At 30.8% G+C, this 17,554-nt stretch overlaps 1 protein-coding gene across 5 annotated transcripts in view; it reads right to left on the minus strand.

Annotated features, from left to right (window-relative positions):
- Positions 1-5,932: 5,932 nt before the first annotated feature.
- The window catches only part of LOC144848536 (CD151 antigen-like), a 43,895-nt gene continuing 32,273 nt past the window's right edge, over positions 5,933-17,554 (minus strand). For 4 of the 5 annotated variants that reach the window (XM_078705331.1, XM_078705328.1, XM_078705329.1 and 1 more), the window contains 7 exons: positions 14,486-14,605; positions 14,147-14,344; positions 12,389-12,568; positions 11,595-11,801; positions 10,756-10,839; positions 10,068-10,237; positions 5,933-8,823 (listed from right to left, as the gene is read on the minus strand). In XM_078705331.1, the coding sequence (XP_078561457.1) occupies positions 10,082-10,237; positions 10,756-10,839; positions 11,595-11,801; positions 12,389-12,568; positions 14,147-14,344; positions 14,486-14,551 (891 nt within the window). In that variant the 5' untranslated portion in view covers positions 14,552-14,605 and the 3' untranslated portion in view covers positions 5,933-8,823; positions 10,068-10,081. The remainder of the gene's footprint in view (positions 8,824-10,067; positions 10,238-10,755; positions 10,840-11,594; positions 11,802-12,388; positions 12,569-14,146; positions 14,345-14,485; positions 14,606-17,554) is intronic. The other variant, XM_078705332.1, reaches the window with a different exon arrangement.

The raw sequence follows: 17,554 nt of genomic DNA on the forward strand, positions 1-17,554 counted from the left end.
TTCAATGAATGGGTTGCTATAAGCTGGTAAAAATCAGAACGCTAGTGATAATATTCATAATCGTTTTGATTTTCACGATTAACCTTACAACTTAATGGGCAACATTAACTATTGGAAGTTTCTGCTGCATATCATCAATATACGGTATACAATATACAAATGTAAATGTTGACAAAATTATGAAATGTTATGTGTACACGTTGTAGAGATACTCGAGACACAAAAACGTAGGAGAAGGAAAGGATGATAATATACAATATGAAACAGGACAGTAACAAGGAGTTAACTATAACTCCTTATATAAAAAAACTTCTTATTAAAATTATAATAATATATAAAACGTCAACAAAACAAACTTTAAACAAAGATAAAATAATCTTTGGATAAATTTGGAAGTTATATAATAACTGTGTAAGCCATGCATCAATTATGGGGTCCGAACGAAATAACATTTGATAGTAAAACAAAACAGATAAAATAAACTATTACATATTTTGAGGTTATACGGTACAAATATAAAACAGTGTTTAAATAATCCTTTACTATTGAATATGTATTGTCCCCAAAAACATGAAAAATGAAGATTACTTAAATAAGACTTTTAATTATTTTGTAGTTTTAATAAAGTTAATCACTTCAGTAGAAAAAAAAGAGGAAAAAACAATGTTTTCACTTATGAAATGACAAAATAAATGGTTATAGCCTATACAACCAAAAATCCATTGGCTGACTATTTTTGCTTTAAATTACAGTTTTTTCGGATAAATATTTTTTTTTTTCGATCCAATTTTTGGTCAAAATGGATAACTATTATGTGACATTAAGATGGCATATTCAACCAAACATTTTGAAAAAAATATAGGGGGACAATTACATCTTTAATAGTACTTATTAAATCGCGTATATCGGTCTTTAATTAGAGGGAGACAAGCTATAAATGTATAAACGTATAGTAGAAAATTAATTGTTTAAGAGTATCAAGCAGCCAGGAATTGAAAAACAAAACAAGAAAGGCGTAAAGTGTTATGAACATAACAGTAAAGTTATCATTTTTCTTTTAAACGTCAACACAACGTATATCCGGGGGAGGGGGTGGTTAAGCCAAGATATCAAAGTACACAAGGACTTATTTCCAACAGGATCGGAATATCATCACCTATACAATATTAACATAGGAAAGCTCGTAAGAAATATAAAGAAAATAATGTAATTGAAAAGATATTTACAATTTAAACTAACTAATAGTACACAAATCTGGGAATTTTCAAAACAAAATCTCAAATCTGTAGCATGAAAAAGACGAACAATTTGAATTCAATATATCGATTTAAAGTTGTGACATATGAAAATAATGTTAGTGCATTGTTATCAATTATGCACATAGCAAAATGGCTTTGATAATGACCATAACATATTTCACTAAAAAATTAACATGTTTCTGCTTAAATTTTATTGGCTGAACCTTCATTTACCGTTGTCAGTCGTTGATTGGCTGACGTGGCAATGGCGTTCCACCTGCGTATTTTTGACTTTGTTTACAACGATCGTTACTTCATCAAATCCATTATGTTATATGCATAATAACCCCTACATCTATATTAGAAATACACATGTGATTGTTATACCTGCGTCAACTTTATTTCTTAAACTGATTTACACTTGTACATTTTTTTTCTGTTAATTTGAGCTCCTGCTTACCAATCAGTTTACTTTTAACTACTTCCCTATTTTACCAAAAACTGAAACAAAAATAATTATTCCTTTAATTAAAAGAAAAACATAAAAATAATCGTCATAAGCTTGTTTTATATAGATATGAATCAAAATGTGCCATAATGTAACGCCCTCTATACATTATTAAGAATATAGCAAATTATAGCGTTAATAATTTTGTTCATTCATTGTTTTCTAACTTTGCAGATACCACCTTCTCACATTTTTTTTTATTCGCTTAGGCCTAATTGTAATTCAAAGAAACTCTTTTTTTTATGGTTAAAGTTTGTATAAGTTAATTTCATTGGCCATTAATGCCTACAACATTTTTTTAAACCCTTAACATTTGAAAGGATCTCTGTCGGATATACTCTTTATATCATATCTATGACCCTTGTGCTTCGAAATAACCGGTTAAATCATGGGTGATAGTTGACAAAAATCGTTAGAATTACCCAAAATGCAATTGGTCCTGGCGGTTAATTCAAACGTTACTGCCGTGTGTCAATAACCGTTATTTTGTGTTGCAGCTAAAAGTTTCCCAGCTAGCGATAACCGGTTAAACGGCGTTCTAACACCGAATTGAATAGGTGTTTTTAACAGGTTATTATGCGCTGTTACCACAAATTTGTCTTGTTTCTGCTCCTAAGAAAATGGAGTTAATTTATTCACACCAATTTTAACCGGTTATTTTGATGCAGCAAAAACAGTAGATAATGTAGACTAAGAAATGATTAATGCTGTTTGTTAATGATTTTTACTACTTTTGTAAGATTTTTTATGCGAAAAACTTAAGGAGTATTTAATCAAACTTCCGATTATATTATATACTTTTATTCGACCATTATTATTATTAGTATTTATTATTACTATTAAAGCAGCATTACGAAAACCATTTTGATTTGTTTTATAATTTTAGTTATCAAAAAGGAATTTTAAAATACAGCTTTATCTATTTTTATTATTTATTTATTATTGGTCGATCCTGTTTCGCCAATGCTACCACCTGCTTGCTTCTATACTAGTCTAGTAGAAAGGAGGGGTTACCGTGCACCACCATGATGTATTTTTTAACGTAAATTTTTGTAATCCTGAATATATATAATTAACATTTTTTGATGTTTCCAAGACGAAATATTGTATAATTATATACAGTTTACCAAAGTTCGTATACTCACTCAAATTATAGGGCCCGGCTTAGTTTTTACCCAGGTAAAGCTTTGTCCAAAAAAAATGTGATGTGCTCATATTTGGACATGATGATGTCATATCACTACCCGTTTGTGGGCATATCACTACCATTATTTGGGCCTATCACTACCATTATTTGGGCATACCACACCTTTTGTGTCAAACTAGTTTGATAGTGTAGACAGAGCTTTACATTCACACTGACGATGACGATTTTTTAAATTAATAATGAAAATCATAATTATTGAGACATGAAAGGCATCGTCCTTCGTTCCGTGAAACGGAAGACGTTTAATGTAGGTTTGGGTGGTTTCATGGGTACAGTTATCGCTTAATTTGGTGTAAATAAATGGCGATAATCCTGTATACATGAAACATACAATAGACATCAACATACACTTGCATTGTTTGTACACTAAAAAATGAAATACAGTACTTTGAAAAAAATCAATTAATAGTACTAGATTTGAACTCTTCACTTTGACGGGTTCATGCTATCCGCGGAAAAGCAACATGCACATTACGTTAAAAGATGAACGTAGACAGTTATTATGCCATCCTATGACACGAATTAAATATGTTTACAGCGGCTGAATTGTACTTTTTTTGTATCATACAGCATATTACAGTATTACAGAATACACCGTTATATGTTAGTGTAGCATAGATACAATTACGAGACCCGTCATTTAATCAAATTTTCAACACGATGACATCACCTAGCATTATGGTGTAAGCCTTTCAACATAAACCCCGCCATACATTATTTGCAGAATCCACTATCAAGATATAATCGAGCGCAAGCAGGCTCTCTCAATTTGCTGTAAATTTTGGATCAAACACGTATGAAAACATAAAGTCCATACTGTTGAGCTATTAATCAGGTGTTTTGACCTTACATCTGTACACCTGTGCTGAGAGAGGAAAACACGTGTCTTGCCTAAAACTCTGTCTACACTATCAATGTTTATGTTACAAAAAAATGTGATGGGCCCATATAATGGACACTACCATATTTAGGCATATCACTACCATATTTGGGCACATCAGATTTTTTTTTGTCAAACTAGTTTGATAGTGTAGCCAGAGCTTAAGGACACAGTTTAATGAAGTCGGACTCTCGATCTGGCAATTAGAAGTCCAACGTCCAAGACACTGCGCACTGCACTACACGATCATTCTGATCATCTGGTGGCGCTGGTTGAGTAGAAAATACGTGAATAAAATAACTGACTATTATTTTAGTGCAAAGATATAGTAGGCCTACCTTGTACATAAAATAAAGTAAAACATTTGAATACAAATACAGACTGGTATTAAATGTCAAAAGAACTGAATATCCTAAAAAACTATGGTTTAATAATTTTGTTAAACCAACAAAAATGTACACATTACAGTATTTGCACTTTCAGTAGCTAATTGTTTTTGAAATTTGCATTTCGATTTTTAAGTGGAAACTTGGTAATGATACATGGTTCGCAATCCTAGAGTGTGCGAATCGTAGATGCAGTTGAACCTCTCGTAAGCGGCCACCCTCGGGAACGGGAAAAGTGGCCGCTTACGGGAGGTGACCGCTTACGTATAACTATGCATGATAGGCCTATTTGTCGGCGTTCTTAACGTCGGGCCTATAAATTCACCAGTTAATTGTATTTTACTGTTTATGATTATGTATTATTTATAATTTTTAGACAAATTTTAAAAAGCTTTTATCATATGAAAATGGTCTGTCAAAATATGTGTAGTTTTCTCTATCATTTCATCTAAAAAACACATGAATGTTCTTCACTAAATGTTTTTCGAAATAAAGCTAATATTTATATAAAGCACAGTATCAAAATATATATATATATATCGGGATATATATGTATGCCTACTACTTTAGATCAAAACGGCATTTAAATTAGTTTTAGATCGTTTGTAGGATTAATTAACAGGAACATTTCTACAAGACGTGGAAGAAACATAATTAGCCTAGATGAGTTCCAGCCTGTCGAAGTTTCGTATTTGGTATTGCTGCTCTTCAGCCTAGCTAGTAGTAGGCCTGTTAGTATTAGGCTAGGCCTAGGCATTTAGCCTTGCTAGGCCTAGGATTGTTTGGTCGTTTGTTGACATAATTAACACTACAGTAGGTGTGTTTATAAAATCCATATATTTACTATATTATTAAAAACCAAATGTTTTGTATGGGTGTGTGTGATTTAATCAATGTGAATCAAATGTAGACATTGGACTAGGCCTACCTTTTATTTGATTCAAATGACAGAAATCTATTTAGATATTATATAAAATAAATAATGAATGTTTTATATTCGTGTAATAGTACAAATAATGGCATTTGGTGAATGATGAAAGGTTATATATCAACTCGGTTTCGCCTCGTTGAAATATATAACCTTTCATCATTCGCCTCATGCCATTATTTGTACCATTACACGAATAAACATTCATTATTTGTATATTATCTTATCTTATAACCTTGAAAAAGAAAATGTTTTGTTGATTGTAGTGGGTTACTTATTATCACTAGAGGGAGTACAATATGCCGGGTACTATTTTTATTACAAGCACTATGGGATTGATAACAAATGATGATCGACAAGAATTCATTAGCATCAATAAAGAAAATCCAATAAAGTCTCAATCCATTTAATGGATGAAAAAAATTGCTGATCAAAATACGGTAGGCCTACAATATGTTTTTGAAAAACGACTTTAAATATCGTGATGGGCTCCTATAGACGCGTTCGCAAGTTGAAATCACAAGACACGCATTGTATAGTAGACAAAATACTTTCCTTCGCGAGATATGGTATGATTAATATGATCGTGACGTCATGATCTAAGTTGAACGCTGATCTAGACTGCTTGATTTATAATGCTAGGAGACGACCTGTTATTGGCTCGTTGTTGGATGCGTATGACATTTTTAAAATAAACAACAATTTGAAAAACGAGGTGGCGTAATTCAAATTCTAGATGATGATGAAAATTGACACAAACAAGTAAAGATTTAACACAAAACTAATTCCTTTTAGAAATGTGAATAATTGATCTTAGTTAAAATATTCATTGCATTAATACAACATAAATATATGTAGTTAAAATTGTTAGTAATGAAACATAATATTCAATAAACCAAAAATACATATATAATTTTATATATACAGAGGTAAAATGTTACTACATTAAAATATATGACATAATAAAAACAACGAAGGACCAAACTTTCATATTTCAAAACAGTTATTTACAAGGATACAAAAATAAAACATTTCTAGAACACAGCATTCCACAAGAAAAACAACGCCCTCTATTGATCAAAGAACGCCCTCTATTGGTAAAAAATCGCCCTCTATTGATCAAACAACGCCCTCAATTGCCCTAACATCAAATTAATAATGAATTAATGTAAATTAAATAATATAGTTTCATTTATATTTTAAATGTTATTGTTTGGTAATAACCTCTTTAAATCACTTCAAAATTGTTAAAATTAATCAAACTTTAAAATGAAAATGTTAAAACATTATACCTGTATTTTTATGGCATAATTATTTAATAAGATGACTTATATTTTATTCAATACATTATTATTTTTATATTATAAATTCATTATTCTTAAGTTCCATATTTTAATCAAATATCATGCTAAAAAACGTATTCTTTCTCAAAGCACCTTAAATGTACACAACTATTAACTGGGTGTGTATGTTTAGAAACCAAACAGAAAACTACTAAACAATTCTTGGGTAACAATGGCTGGAGATCACAATGGAGATACAAATAAGTAAAAAGCAAAATCAAAACGATATAAAATAAACAGCCAGGAAGCTTTCGGTTAAAAATCATCGGGGTTAGTGTGAAGGTAGACTGGTTTTTATGTATATAGCCAAGCACCTTTAATAGAGTTCACTTTTGTTACTTTTTATTTCTATTTGATATTTGCACTTTTATTGTTTTATTTGCTAATTAGATACGGTATTATTTATAGGGTAATGCGTTTAAAGCCTGTTTTCCTGTCGACGTTATTCGACGCTATCGTTAACAATAATCGGCGATCTTCTACGTAAACATTGAAATGTTAACGATTTACAGGAAAAGGTACTCGCTATCGTTATCATTTCAACTTGAAGTTTTCAAACGATCGTCGTTGAACTTTTAACGATCAACGACGATAGCGTCGAAAAACGTCGACAGGAAAACAGGCTTAAGAGCTTCGGCTCATTGCATACCCGTTTTGTATCAAATACCATGTTTTCCGTTCATTATGATTTAGATTAAACTTATAGAAATATTCTTGTAAAAGAAATACTGTATATATATGCTGGTGATACAAAATAAATGGTACGTACTAGTACCATGAATAATAAAAAAAATAGTGTGGTACTCCTCATAAAACTAGTTTAGTTTAGTGCATTAAAATGCCTTTGACTATTTCTATGTAAATTCATGTGTTGTGTTTGTAATTTTTCACGTAAAGTTTTAGAGTATTTTTTTATTTGGTGTTAGTTAATGTAATTTGTAATTACAATTTTTAATATAATTAATATGTTTTTTAATATAATTCTTTTGCATTTGACTACTTTAAGCAGTTGGCTGCAAAACTGGTTGTTATTGAATATATAAAAATGTAATAAATATGAAATATATTGTGATTGTCAACATAACGACCTAACAACGTGTAATCTTAAGAGGGGAATCTTCTGAATAGGTTGGGTAATAAAACATATATTGCCCTTTGTTCTTTTCCATGAAATAGAGACTGTCCTTATACGCTATATAAATAAACCATTAAAGGTATATTGTCCCCCTGAAAAAAAAAATTATTGCTTACAATTCATTTGTTGTATTTTGAACAAATTAATTAACATGAAAAAAATGCAATTTAAATCAAATTGTTTGGTTTTGGGTTAAATTTAAGTATTTATAAGTGAAATCAATATTTTTTGTTCATTTTTTTCTTTAGAAGTGAATAACCTTATTAAAACTGCAAAAGTGTTACAACACATCTTTAAAGCATTTTTGTGGAAATATTATACAGTAATTGAAAAAAAAATTCACTCCATTTACATACACTAGACATTTTTAAAAATTATTTACAATATTATCCAAATATGAATACACCACATATAACAATCATTGGAAGGTCAGATTTGTTCTATTAGTTTGTGATTTAAGTCATTTTTAATTACTGTAATCATTTAAAACACCATGGATAACCTTTCTCCATCATAGCTATGACATCATATTAATTATCCTATGACATCATAATAATTATCCTATGACATCATACTAATCCTATGACATCATATTTCCAATTATTCTATTACATTATATAAATGTCATAACATCATATTAATACTATGACATATAAATCCTTTGGCATCATATTAATTAATGACATCATGTTAGTCCTATGACATCATATTAATACTATGACATCATACTAATTATTCTATGACATCATATTATTTATTCTATACATGATCATGACATAAAATAAAAATAATGTTAAACTGAAGATGTGTATCTTAAAATCAATAAAAACTATCTTGGGAATACTTACATGGATAAACTGATTATTTACAATACAGTACTGAAAACCCTATAATTTATAAATAAAACCCCTATCAAGTAAATAGAACATCCTCTGATAAACTACTCTTGGGTATTAAGTTTCTATTGTGGTAAAAAAAATATGTTTATCCAAGTAAGTATAAGCCTAGACTCAATATCACTCCTAGCCTTGTTCTTTTTGTATAATTTTTTGAAAATAAATGAATAAAATTGCACGAATGCATCTTGGGTAATCGTTATCTCAGCTTCTTCTTGATTGGTTAGGATTCAAAAGTTTCTTCATTCATAATCATCTTTTAAATTGCGTAACAATGAAAGAGCTAAGACTAAGACGAAAAGCTGCAAAAGAAAAACACAGAATTAGTCAAAGGAAGAATAATGATGGACTCTCATCGGTGACCTCACAAGGTGCAGAGGATTTGGTAGGTTTCATAGGTCTCATTCAGGCTTAGTTACCCAGATAAGTTGTTAGTTACCCTCAAAAGTGAGCGATAATTGGCCAATGAAACCAACTTATGCGGGTAAACAACTAAACCTGAATGGAGCCATACAGAAGGTGCTTGGTTCTTAGAAAGTCAGGCAAGCTGGGAGGTATGGTGTCTGCCATTATAGTTCTTTCATGTGGACATACATGCTGTAAGTGATATGTCATACTGTTCTTCAATGCACCTGACTTGTTCATGTCACATGCAGGTTGATTACGTCTAGGCATCATTATAGCATTTGCACAATTTTTCAAGAAACATTCGTCGAAGTTATATTCATGCAATCGAGCGATACACGGCATAATGGTGAAGGGTTTCGGACTAGCACTTGAAAGGCATGTGTTCGAGACCTGTCTGAGCCATTGCTTGTATCCAAAAAGAGAGACCGGACAATTAAAAGAAGTTATCCACATAGTGCAGATATCCAAGATATTAACTCTCATTGCCTCGTCCTTTGGATAAGATGTAAAGCCATTGGTCCAGTGTATGTATAATAAATAATAGAGAACTTGGTATATAATTATATAGGAAGATAATAGGAGCTGTACTGTAGAGAGCCTAATATGAATTTCACTAGGTTAAAGTCAAACTAAAAATCATTACTACATTTATATTTAAATATATTCATTTGTCCTACTTTAAAACACTGTATGCTGCGGTGGTAATCGTACCATTGCACTTGAAAGGCATGGGTTTGAGAACTGTCTGAGGCATTGCTTGTATCCAAAAGAGAGATCGGAGGATAACTAGCAGATACAAGATACTCATTGCGCCGTCCTTTGGATAAGATGTAATGTGATACAGCTTCAAACGTGAAGCGTATGTGATGTTGTATCATAGACCTTAACCTAACCCTAACTTTCCATGATACAGGCATCACGTGTGAAACACATGAGATGCTGTATTACGGAATTTGCCAATTACACTGGACAAAAATTGTCATATGAGGAGATACAACACTTTAGAATTGGGTTTCTTGCATTTTAACGTCTTACTTATTCATCACATTTAAAAGGGTGTATGTCGCAGTATTAACCATGCTATCCCAGCATTCAACTAATGCGTGTGCATTCATGCATGCAAGGTAGCAATATATACCAAATAATAGCATTTTAGCATCGTGTGTCGCGCATATATGTGCTGTTTTCGTATGTTTTATCATCGGTTGGCGCTAGGATTGATCGGTAGTTACGAGGACTTCGAACGTAAATGTACCGATCATTTCTCAATTTAGCCAGGAAAATGGTTGTTATGAAAAGTGTGTGAACCTGCAAGAAAACAACTTTTTCTAACCAAACTAAAAGAAAAATATCTAAAATTATGATTTATTAAATGGATTAAATTTATAATTCTTTCTCACATTTGAAAAGGTTTTTTTCACCCACTGTTATTTCAATACCATTATCAAATCAAAATCAATCTATTAAATGCATTATGTTTGAAAAATTTGTAATTTATATGTAAAATATGGTCTCTTAGACATTTGGAAATAACACCCTCAGATATCTGAGGGTGCTGATCTAAAAGTTTGTATCAACATAACCTAAGAAAATATGTGATTTTTATTCATAATCTTAGATGACAAAGGTACATTTTCTTATGATAGAAAGAACTGGTTTGATAAATAAAGTTTCAGTTTTTCACTTAAGCACTCTTAACTTAAGCAAAACATTGATAAATAAAAGTTAACAAAATAAATTCTATTTCTGACAGAAAAAGAAGAAACAAAAATTAGTTAAATAATAGAATTTTGTTCCGTCTATATATAATTTATTTGAACGTTTACCTGTAAAACTGCAATTCCTATACCAATACCTCCAATTATCCACAAATTGTCAATAAAATATTCATATAATGTATCATAACATCCCTATAAAAAAGAAAAATTATTCAATGTACTTAAGATGTATGTAATCATATTTTATAAATTTATGTATAGACATATAATACTATTGGTTGTCCTAAATAATTAATCTATTTACACTAGAGAAACAATTGTTGGTTATGACAACTTCTGTAGTAAACATGTCATTGCATACAAATTTCACAACTCATTATGGCAAGTAAAAGAAAAAAAAATCTTTTGGTCTTTAGTGCTGCTAAACATTGTTTATTATTGGTTTTAAATTTAAGGTTAATGGTCTAGATTTGGAGGATGTTGTCCCTCTCCCCGATAATCACAGAAGTTTTCTGATATTTCAAGACTATATAATTATCCCTATTTTTAATAGCACCCTCTATTGTTAAGGTAAAACTTAATAGCACACTTTATTGTTTGGCTATGCTTTAAAAGTTTCATTTTTTAGGTCTATTTGGAACAAGTGGCCTCTAATTCAAGACTATTATTTCCAGGCTATGTATTTGATGCATTTTTTAAATAAAAATTAATAGCATCCTCTATTGTTACGATAACAATTAATAGCACCCTCTATTGTTAAGATAAAAATTAATAGCACCCTCTATTAAGAAAAAAATAATAGCACCTCTATTGTTTGGCCAGGCTTGATTAAAGTTTCATTTTTTAGGTTTATTTGGAACAAGTAGTCTCTAATGTACTTTACATTTTTTTTTAAACAAATTTACATTTATTACACGAGAGTTGGGTAAAATATTTATCAGACTTACTTCACTATACATGAAATCATTTGGTGATCCGGCATAGCATGCCTCTCGATCTATTGGTTCAACTGACTCATTATTTATCAATTTTTCAAGTGAACCCTCTTTCGTTGTACAACACGAAATTGGAAACGGTGTTGATGCATTCATTTTCGCTTTACTCCATGATGACGTTTCCCAGTCTGTGAAGTTATTTTTTCCGCAGCATTTCAACTGTCAGAAGAAAATATGTTTTCTCAATGTTAGTGTAATCCTTCCAAATATCACATAGAAATAACATCAGATAGAGGGCAGTATAAATAAAAGAGAGAGAGAATGAAGGAGACAACATGGAGCACATGTGATGTGTATTGAGGACGATTAGAAATAAAACTGTACAAATGATCAAACGTGTGTTGTCATTCATTTATGTCAGAGTCCAAAACATAATTTAAACCAACATCATATTATCAATATCATTATGGTAAAAAACTACACCCTTTGGCTGGTGTATGGTTTTTTGAATGTATTTTATATAGTCAAAAAGTATTGGGGCCATTTAGACCTCAAGAAAAGTCTGGTATTGGAGAGAGTTTTCAGACAGTTTGGTATTGGGAGAGTCGACGGTAGTAATATTTATTAGATTATTGGGAATGTCGACTGTAGCACAGTAATATATTCTTGCGCTTTTTTATTAGAAGGTATGACCAATGGTTACATGCGAATGATCTGAGACAACCTTATAAACCTGGTTTTGAGGTTTTGAAAAAGTAAGTTAAGGCAGCTGGTAAAATTCTCACAACTTTGGTAGTGACACTTACTGTAATATGGAGGGCATCGATAGAAGTAGTGACATCATCATAACCATCAAGACCATACTCTTTCTGTACTGAATCATCCAGTTGATCTCCTACATACTTCTCCACCTCAGATTGGAAAGCAAAGACCAGAATAACGCAGACAATCTCCACAAGTAGCAGTAACAGTACAACAACGAAATACTGTATTTAAAAAATAAAGAATGCTAATGGTGTGCGAAAATAAATTAGCTGGAACAATAGACTCACTGCATGTTGTTAATTGTTTCTTGTCAAATGTGAATACTTTTTACTTATCAAGCACTGTCTACACTATCAAACTAGTTGACAAAAAAGCATTTCTTATTGGTGATCTATATTGCTATTGCTTAAACAAAGTGTGATGTGCCCAAATATGGGCACATCATATTATTTTGTCACATAAAGTTGTATAGTGTAGACAGAGCTTTATACTACTTTATGTATCTTTATCATAGTTTAATGCAATAAAGAATAATAACACCAAGAATCATTCTAATTTATCAGATTGTTTCAAAGACATTAGACAGCAAAGTTATTTACACCTTTGCATTATAGTATAGTAGAATAAAAATATTCGGTCACAAAGTAGTATTACACTATCAAATTTTTATGTGACAAAAAAATGTGATGTGCCCATATATGGACATGATGATGTCATATCACTAACATATTTGAACACATCACTACCATATTTGGGCACATCACATTTTTTGTAAAACTAGTTTGATTGTGTAGACAGAGCTTTTAGTTCAGTAACAATGTAATGACTCGTGATGACAAACATTTTAACTGTTTTTAAATTATGCAAATTATGTGGTGAATGATACCAACTGAGAAATCAATGGGTTTCTTTCTATCCTGTGGTGCATTGGGCAGTACAAACGTCACTACTGGTTTCTGGAAACTGAAGATCCATTATGTCATGACACCACCAAATGGTACCGGTGACCTCAATGATCAACTTTTTAATGTCTTAACCAAACTTTGGTACATTATTCATTTGAGAAAATGTATTAACCAAATGTTTGCAATAATCAAAACATATTTTAGTTACAAAAACATGCCCTTTTCTCTGGCAGGGCCATCAAACGTAACCAAGATATTCTCTGAATTAGAAATGGGTGAAGTCCCGGTGACGGCACTATACTAGACTACAGTTATTATTCTGTGTTTGCTGAATGTAATTCCGAGCATGTGCAGAAAGACTTTTCAACTCGATAGCTGCATAGTCTAATGACATGTCATGAAAATTACAAAGTCTGTACACTGGTATTATAAGTCATGTATTTTACACAGCTTTTTATCCAATTATTTAAATGTTTTATATATAATGTTATATTTATGTATTTGTTTTTAATTTTTGTAAAGAAAGAAATCTAAAAAAAAATAAATAATAAGGGATTATATCTGCCGTATTTCAATCAATAATCCTGAGAGGTAAATAGGAGCGCAACAAGTGAAGCATCAGAAAAGAGAACACAAAATACTATTATTAGTTGAATAGTCCGATTAAAACCATAGTTAACGTATAGTACTTCCACAATTCAACCTACATCAGCGTTAATGCAAATTTATATTTTAGGATATTGTAAGCTGGTTTTGTGGAAGTTGCTATTGTTAATTTCCTGGTGAAATTTGTTCTCTTTTTGTTTTGTATATGGATGTAATATCTGAAATAAAGGAAATGAATTAAACGTTAAATCTATACATACTACATCAATAAATACAATTTCATCTTACAGTAATTATCATCCATTTTTGTTCATGACAAGCTCCGAAACATCCAATGAAACCCAAGATTGTGACAAAACCTCCGACGCCTATCAACGTATATGCTAATACTTTAAGGGAAGGGTGGTAAAACAATGTTAAAAACTCTACACTTGTTTTGTCTATCGTCACCCATATACCAACTCCAAGCAGTATTATCCCAGTTATCTGGAAAAAAAGAACAAGAAAAGGAATATCAGGGATCAGAAAATATTAATAGATTGTCTTTAATATTTACAGAACAAATTTTAAACAACTCTCTAAAACCCAATAACTAATTTTAACTGATAAAATAAAAAAAATACTTACCCAAAATATCAAATTTGTTATAAACAAAACAATTTTTGCACACGTGCCACACGAAGTGGTTGCCATGGTTTCAACGTCTACCACGCCTTGTTTGATGAATTGGTCAAACCAGACTTTAATCTGTAGTTAAAAATAATATGTAATTAGAAAAAATGAGAAATAATTAATCATAATTCATGACATTCAATTTAACAAAAACCATTTTTTCAGATAAGAGAACATTAAACATATGATGAAATAAGTAATGTAATCATGGTTTATGACATGACATTATTAGTATGTAATCGAGTATAGGAACAAAAGGAAAAACAATACTTTTGCTAACAATGTACCGTATTCCACAATCCATATAATTTATAAGATCATTGTAAAGATATTCCAATAAGTCTGGCCTTTGTAATTATATCCTGTTACATTCCTTACATTAACACTCAAGCTCAAGAAGTTAAACTTGTTTATTATTTTATATTAGTATTTTATATCTATGACGTAAAGAAAATTGTACCATGGAATTATGTGAACAATAGCGTTTTTAAAATCATGCAATTGTTGACAATAGCAATGGTTTAAGTTAATAGTGTTATTATCTAAAAACTAATCTAGAAAACACCAAAGGATTTGTCTAAATTTCTAAAGATTTTATAATTCCGAGTTTAATGAAACAAATTTGTATTACTTTACTTTTGATTTACTATTTTTCATAGTACTACCATACAAGAACAAGCCCATACACAACAGTAAGCAAGGTACCAGGGATAGCACCCTAAATTGCCAGAAGGGGATGTAAATTGTGATGGGATCACTATGACACCTTAGCGTAGTGGTCATGTTTGCCTACCAATTATACAGTTCTGTGATCAAATCCTGACTTTTGTATAAAAAGAGGACAAGGGGTCACTTTGACACCGTGGCCTGGTGGTCAACATGCTAGCCTACCAATTCTACAGTTCTGAGTGCAAATCCTAATTTTGGCACATTTTCGACAAAACAAGATTTAGAGATGTTGAGAGGGATCAAGATTTATCAGGGAAGAGTGAATCTTCCCTGGATTTATCTATTTTGTGAACTGAACATTGTAGTCATATGGTTTATATTAAAATATACGTTTTCCATATTCAATGTGAAAGAAGATCTGAATTGTTTCTTTTTGTTTTAACTTCCATCTGTTTCAAATTAGACACGCTGCATATTAATGAGTGATATAAGAAATATTATCTAAAAGATGATTGGCTAAAATGATAGGCTGAAGCTCATAAATATGTCCAAGTAATAAATATCTATAGTGTAAACAGCTGTTGGCTACTAAGAATTATCAAATATGTCTTTAGTTGTTGTATAGATTTTTAAGTATAGGTTATTTCAATTGATTTGTTCTTCAGTTGAAGATTTAGTGAAAAATTATATTAATTAAAATGATAATACTACAGTCTTAAAGATGTATTGTCCCCAAAAAACATGAAAAATAAAGATCAATAAAATCAGACTTTGAATAGGCTATTTTGTAGTTTTAACAAACTTAATCACTTTCGAAAAAAAAAAAAAAAACCCCGAAAAAATAATATTTTCACTTATGACAAAATAAATGGTTAAATTTGACTATTTTTTTGCAGTTTTTCAGGTAAAATACTTGTTTTATCGATCCAATTTTTAGTAAAAGTGAATAACTATTTTACAGTATGTGACATTAAAATGGCATATTCAACAAAACAATTTTAAATTATCTTTTCAGCGGAACAATAAATCTTTAAACCTTGGAAAATTAACTTTTCAATGCCGAGGTGAAGGGGCTTGGTGGATAACATACTTGCCTTCCAATCTCAAGTCAGGGTGCTGTTGAAAATAGTCTAATTCTGAAAAATGTGTGCGTTTTTGCAAAAGTTACTAAACCCATGTTTAGTTTCTAATGAGGACTATACACCCGGAATATTGAATAAATGTAAAATAGACTTCTATCATTGAAGAAGACCAAATTCACTAGTGCTTAAAGGCCAGGTACGGGCAAAAAAGTTCTATTGATCATACATTCCAATAACTATCGATCTATAGTTTCCCTTATGTTTCATAAGTTTTGGGATTTTATTTGTGTTACACCAGCTTGTTGAAAATAAGCACTTTCTTATCAGTGGGGGGACAGTTCAAATTACACAGTAAAATCTCTATTCTTTTATACAAATGTTGTAAATAGAGAGGCATTTTTAAAAAACTGTGAAAAATAAAACATTGTAGTAAAAAATGTTATCAGATGACTAAGTATAGGCAATATAACTTGAATTTTACATTTCTAGTATTTTTATTCAACTTCAGAGTTTTATTTTCATGCTATAGCAAAAATTATTCACCGGATATTTACCATCTTTTTTCACCTTCTAGGGAGTCATGAGATTACATTAGGTTAAATTACCTAACTAATGAAAAAAGTCTTCCTTGTTTTTATAGCAGAATTTTATATTCGACCATTTTAAGGGAAATTCATGTTTTTTCGTCATGATTTCCATTACAAATATTTGATTTATGTACAATTAACCAGATATATTTAAAATTCATGCCTGTACCTGAGCTTTAAGTCTCTACTGTATTTCTTCGATAGGAAGATCTAATATTATTCGCAATAGTAGCTTCTCATTTTCAACAGATTTAACAGACACTTGGGTACATCGTCAATTGGGTTACGAGAGGTTGTTGCGCAATTCCGACAGGATTCAAATACATTCACTTTCTATCATGACTCACTATTCAAAATGTTTACTATCAGCATACACAGAACTGAATAAACAATACTTAAACCAACACAATGTGGTATGTTGAGAAAAAGGACAAATAGACATCTTTACAATGCTTTTGTTTGAAGTTTAGACAATTCAGTTGTCGTCTCAATAAATGAATTGTTCCAAGCAGTATGGGAGAAGGTGTTTATTTGATTTCGATCTTAAAAAATAATCAATAACAGACAGTTGTATGCATTGTGACGAATATAGAACTACTGTAAATATGTCCCTAAGAATGAAAATTAGATAGCTTTAAATAATTTTGACCAAAACATTAAAAAAAGCCATCAATTGCGTCATTTTA

The sequence above is a fragment of the Antedon bifida genome, chromosome 7 (assembly GCF_963402885.1).
Source record: "Antedon bifida chromosome 7, ecAntBifi1.1, whole genome shotgun sequence".
Taxonomy (NCBI): Eukaryota; Metazoa; Echinodermata; class Crinoidea; order Comatulida; family Antedonidae; genus Antedon; species Antedon bifida.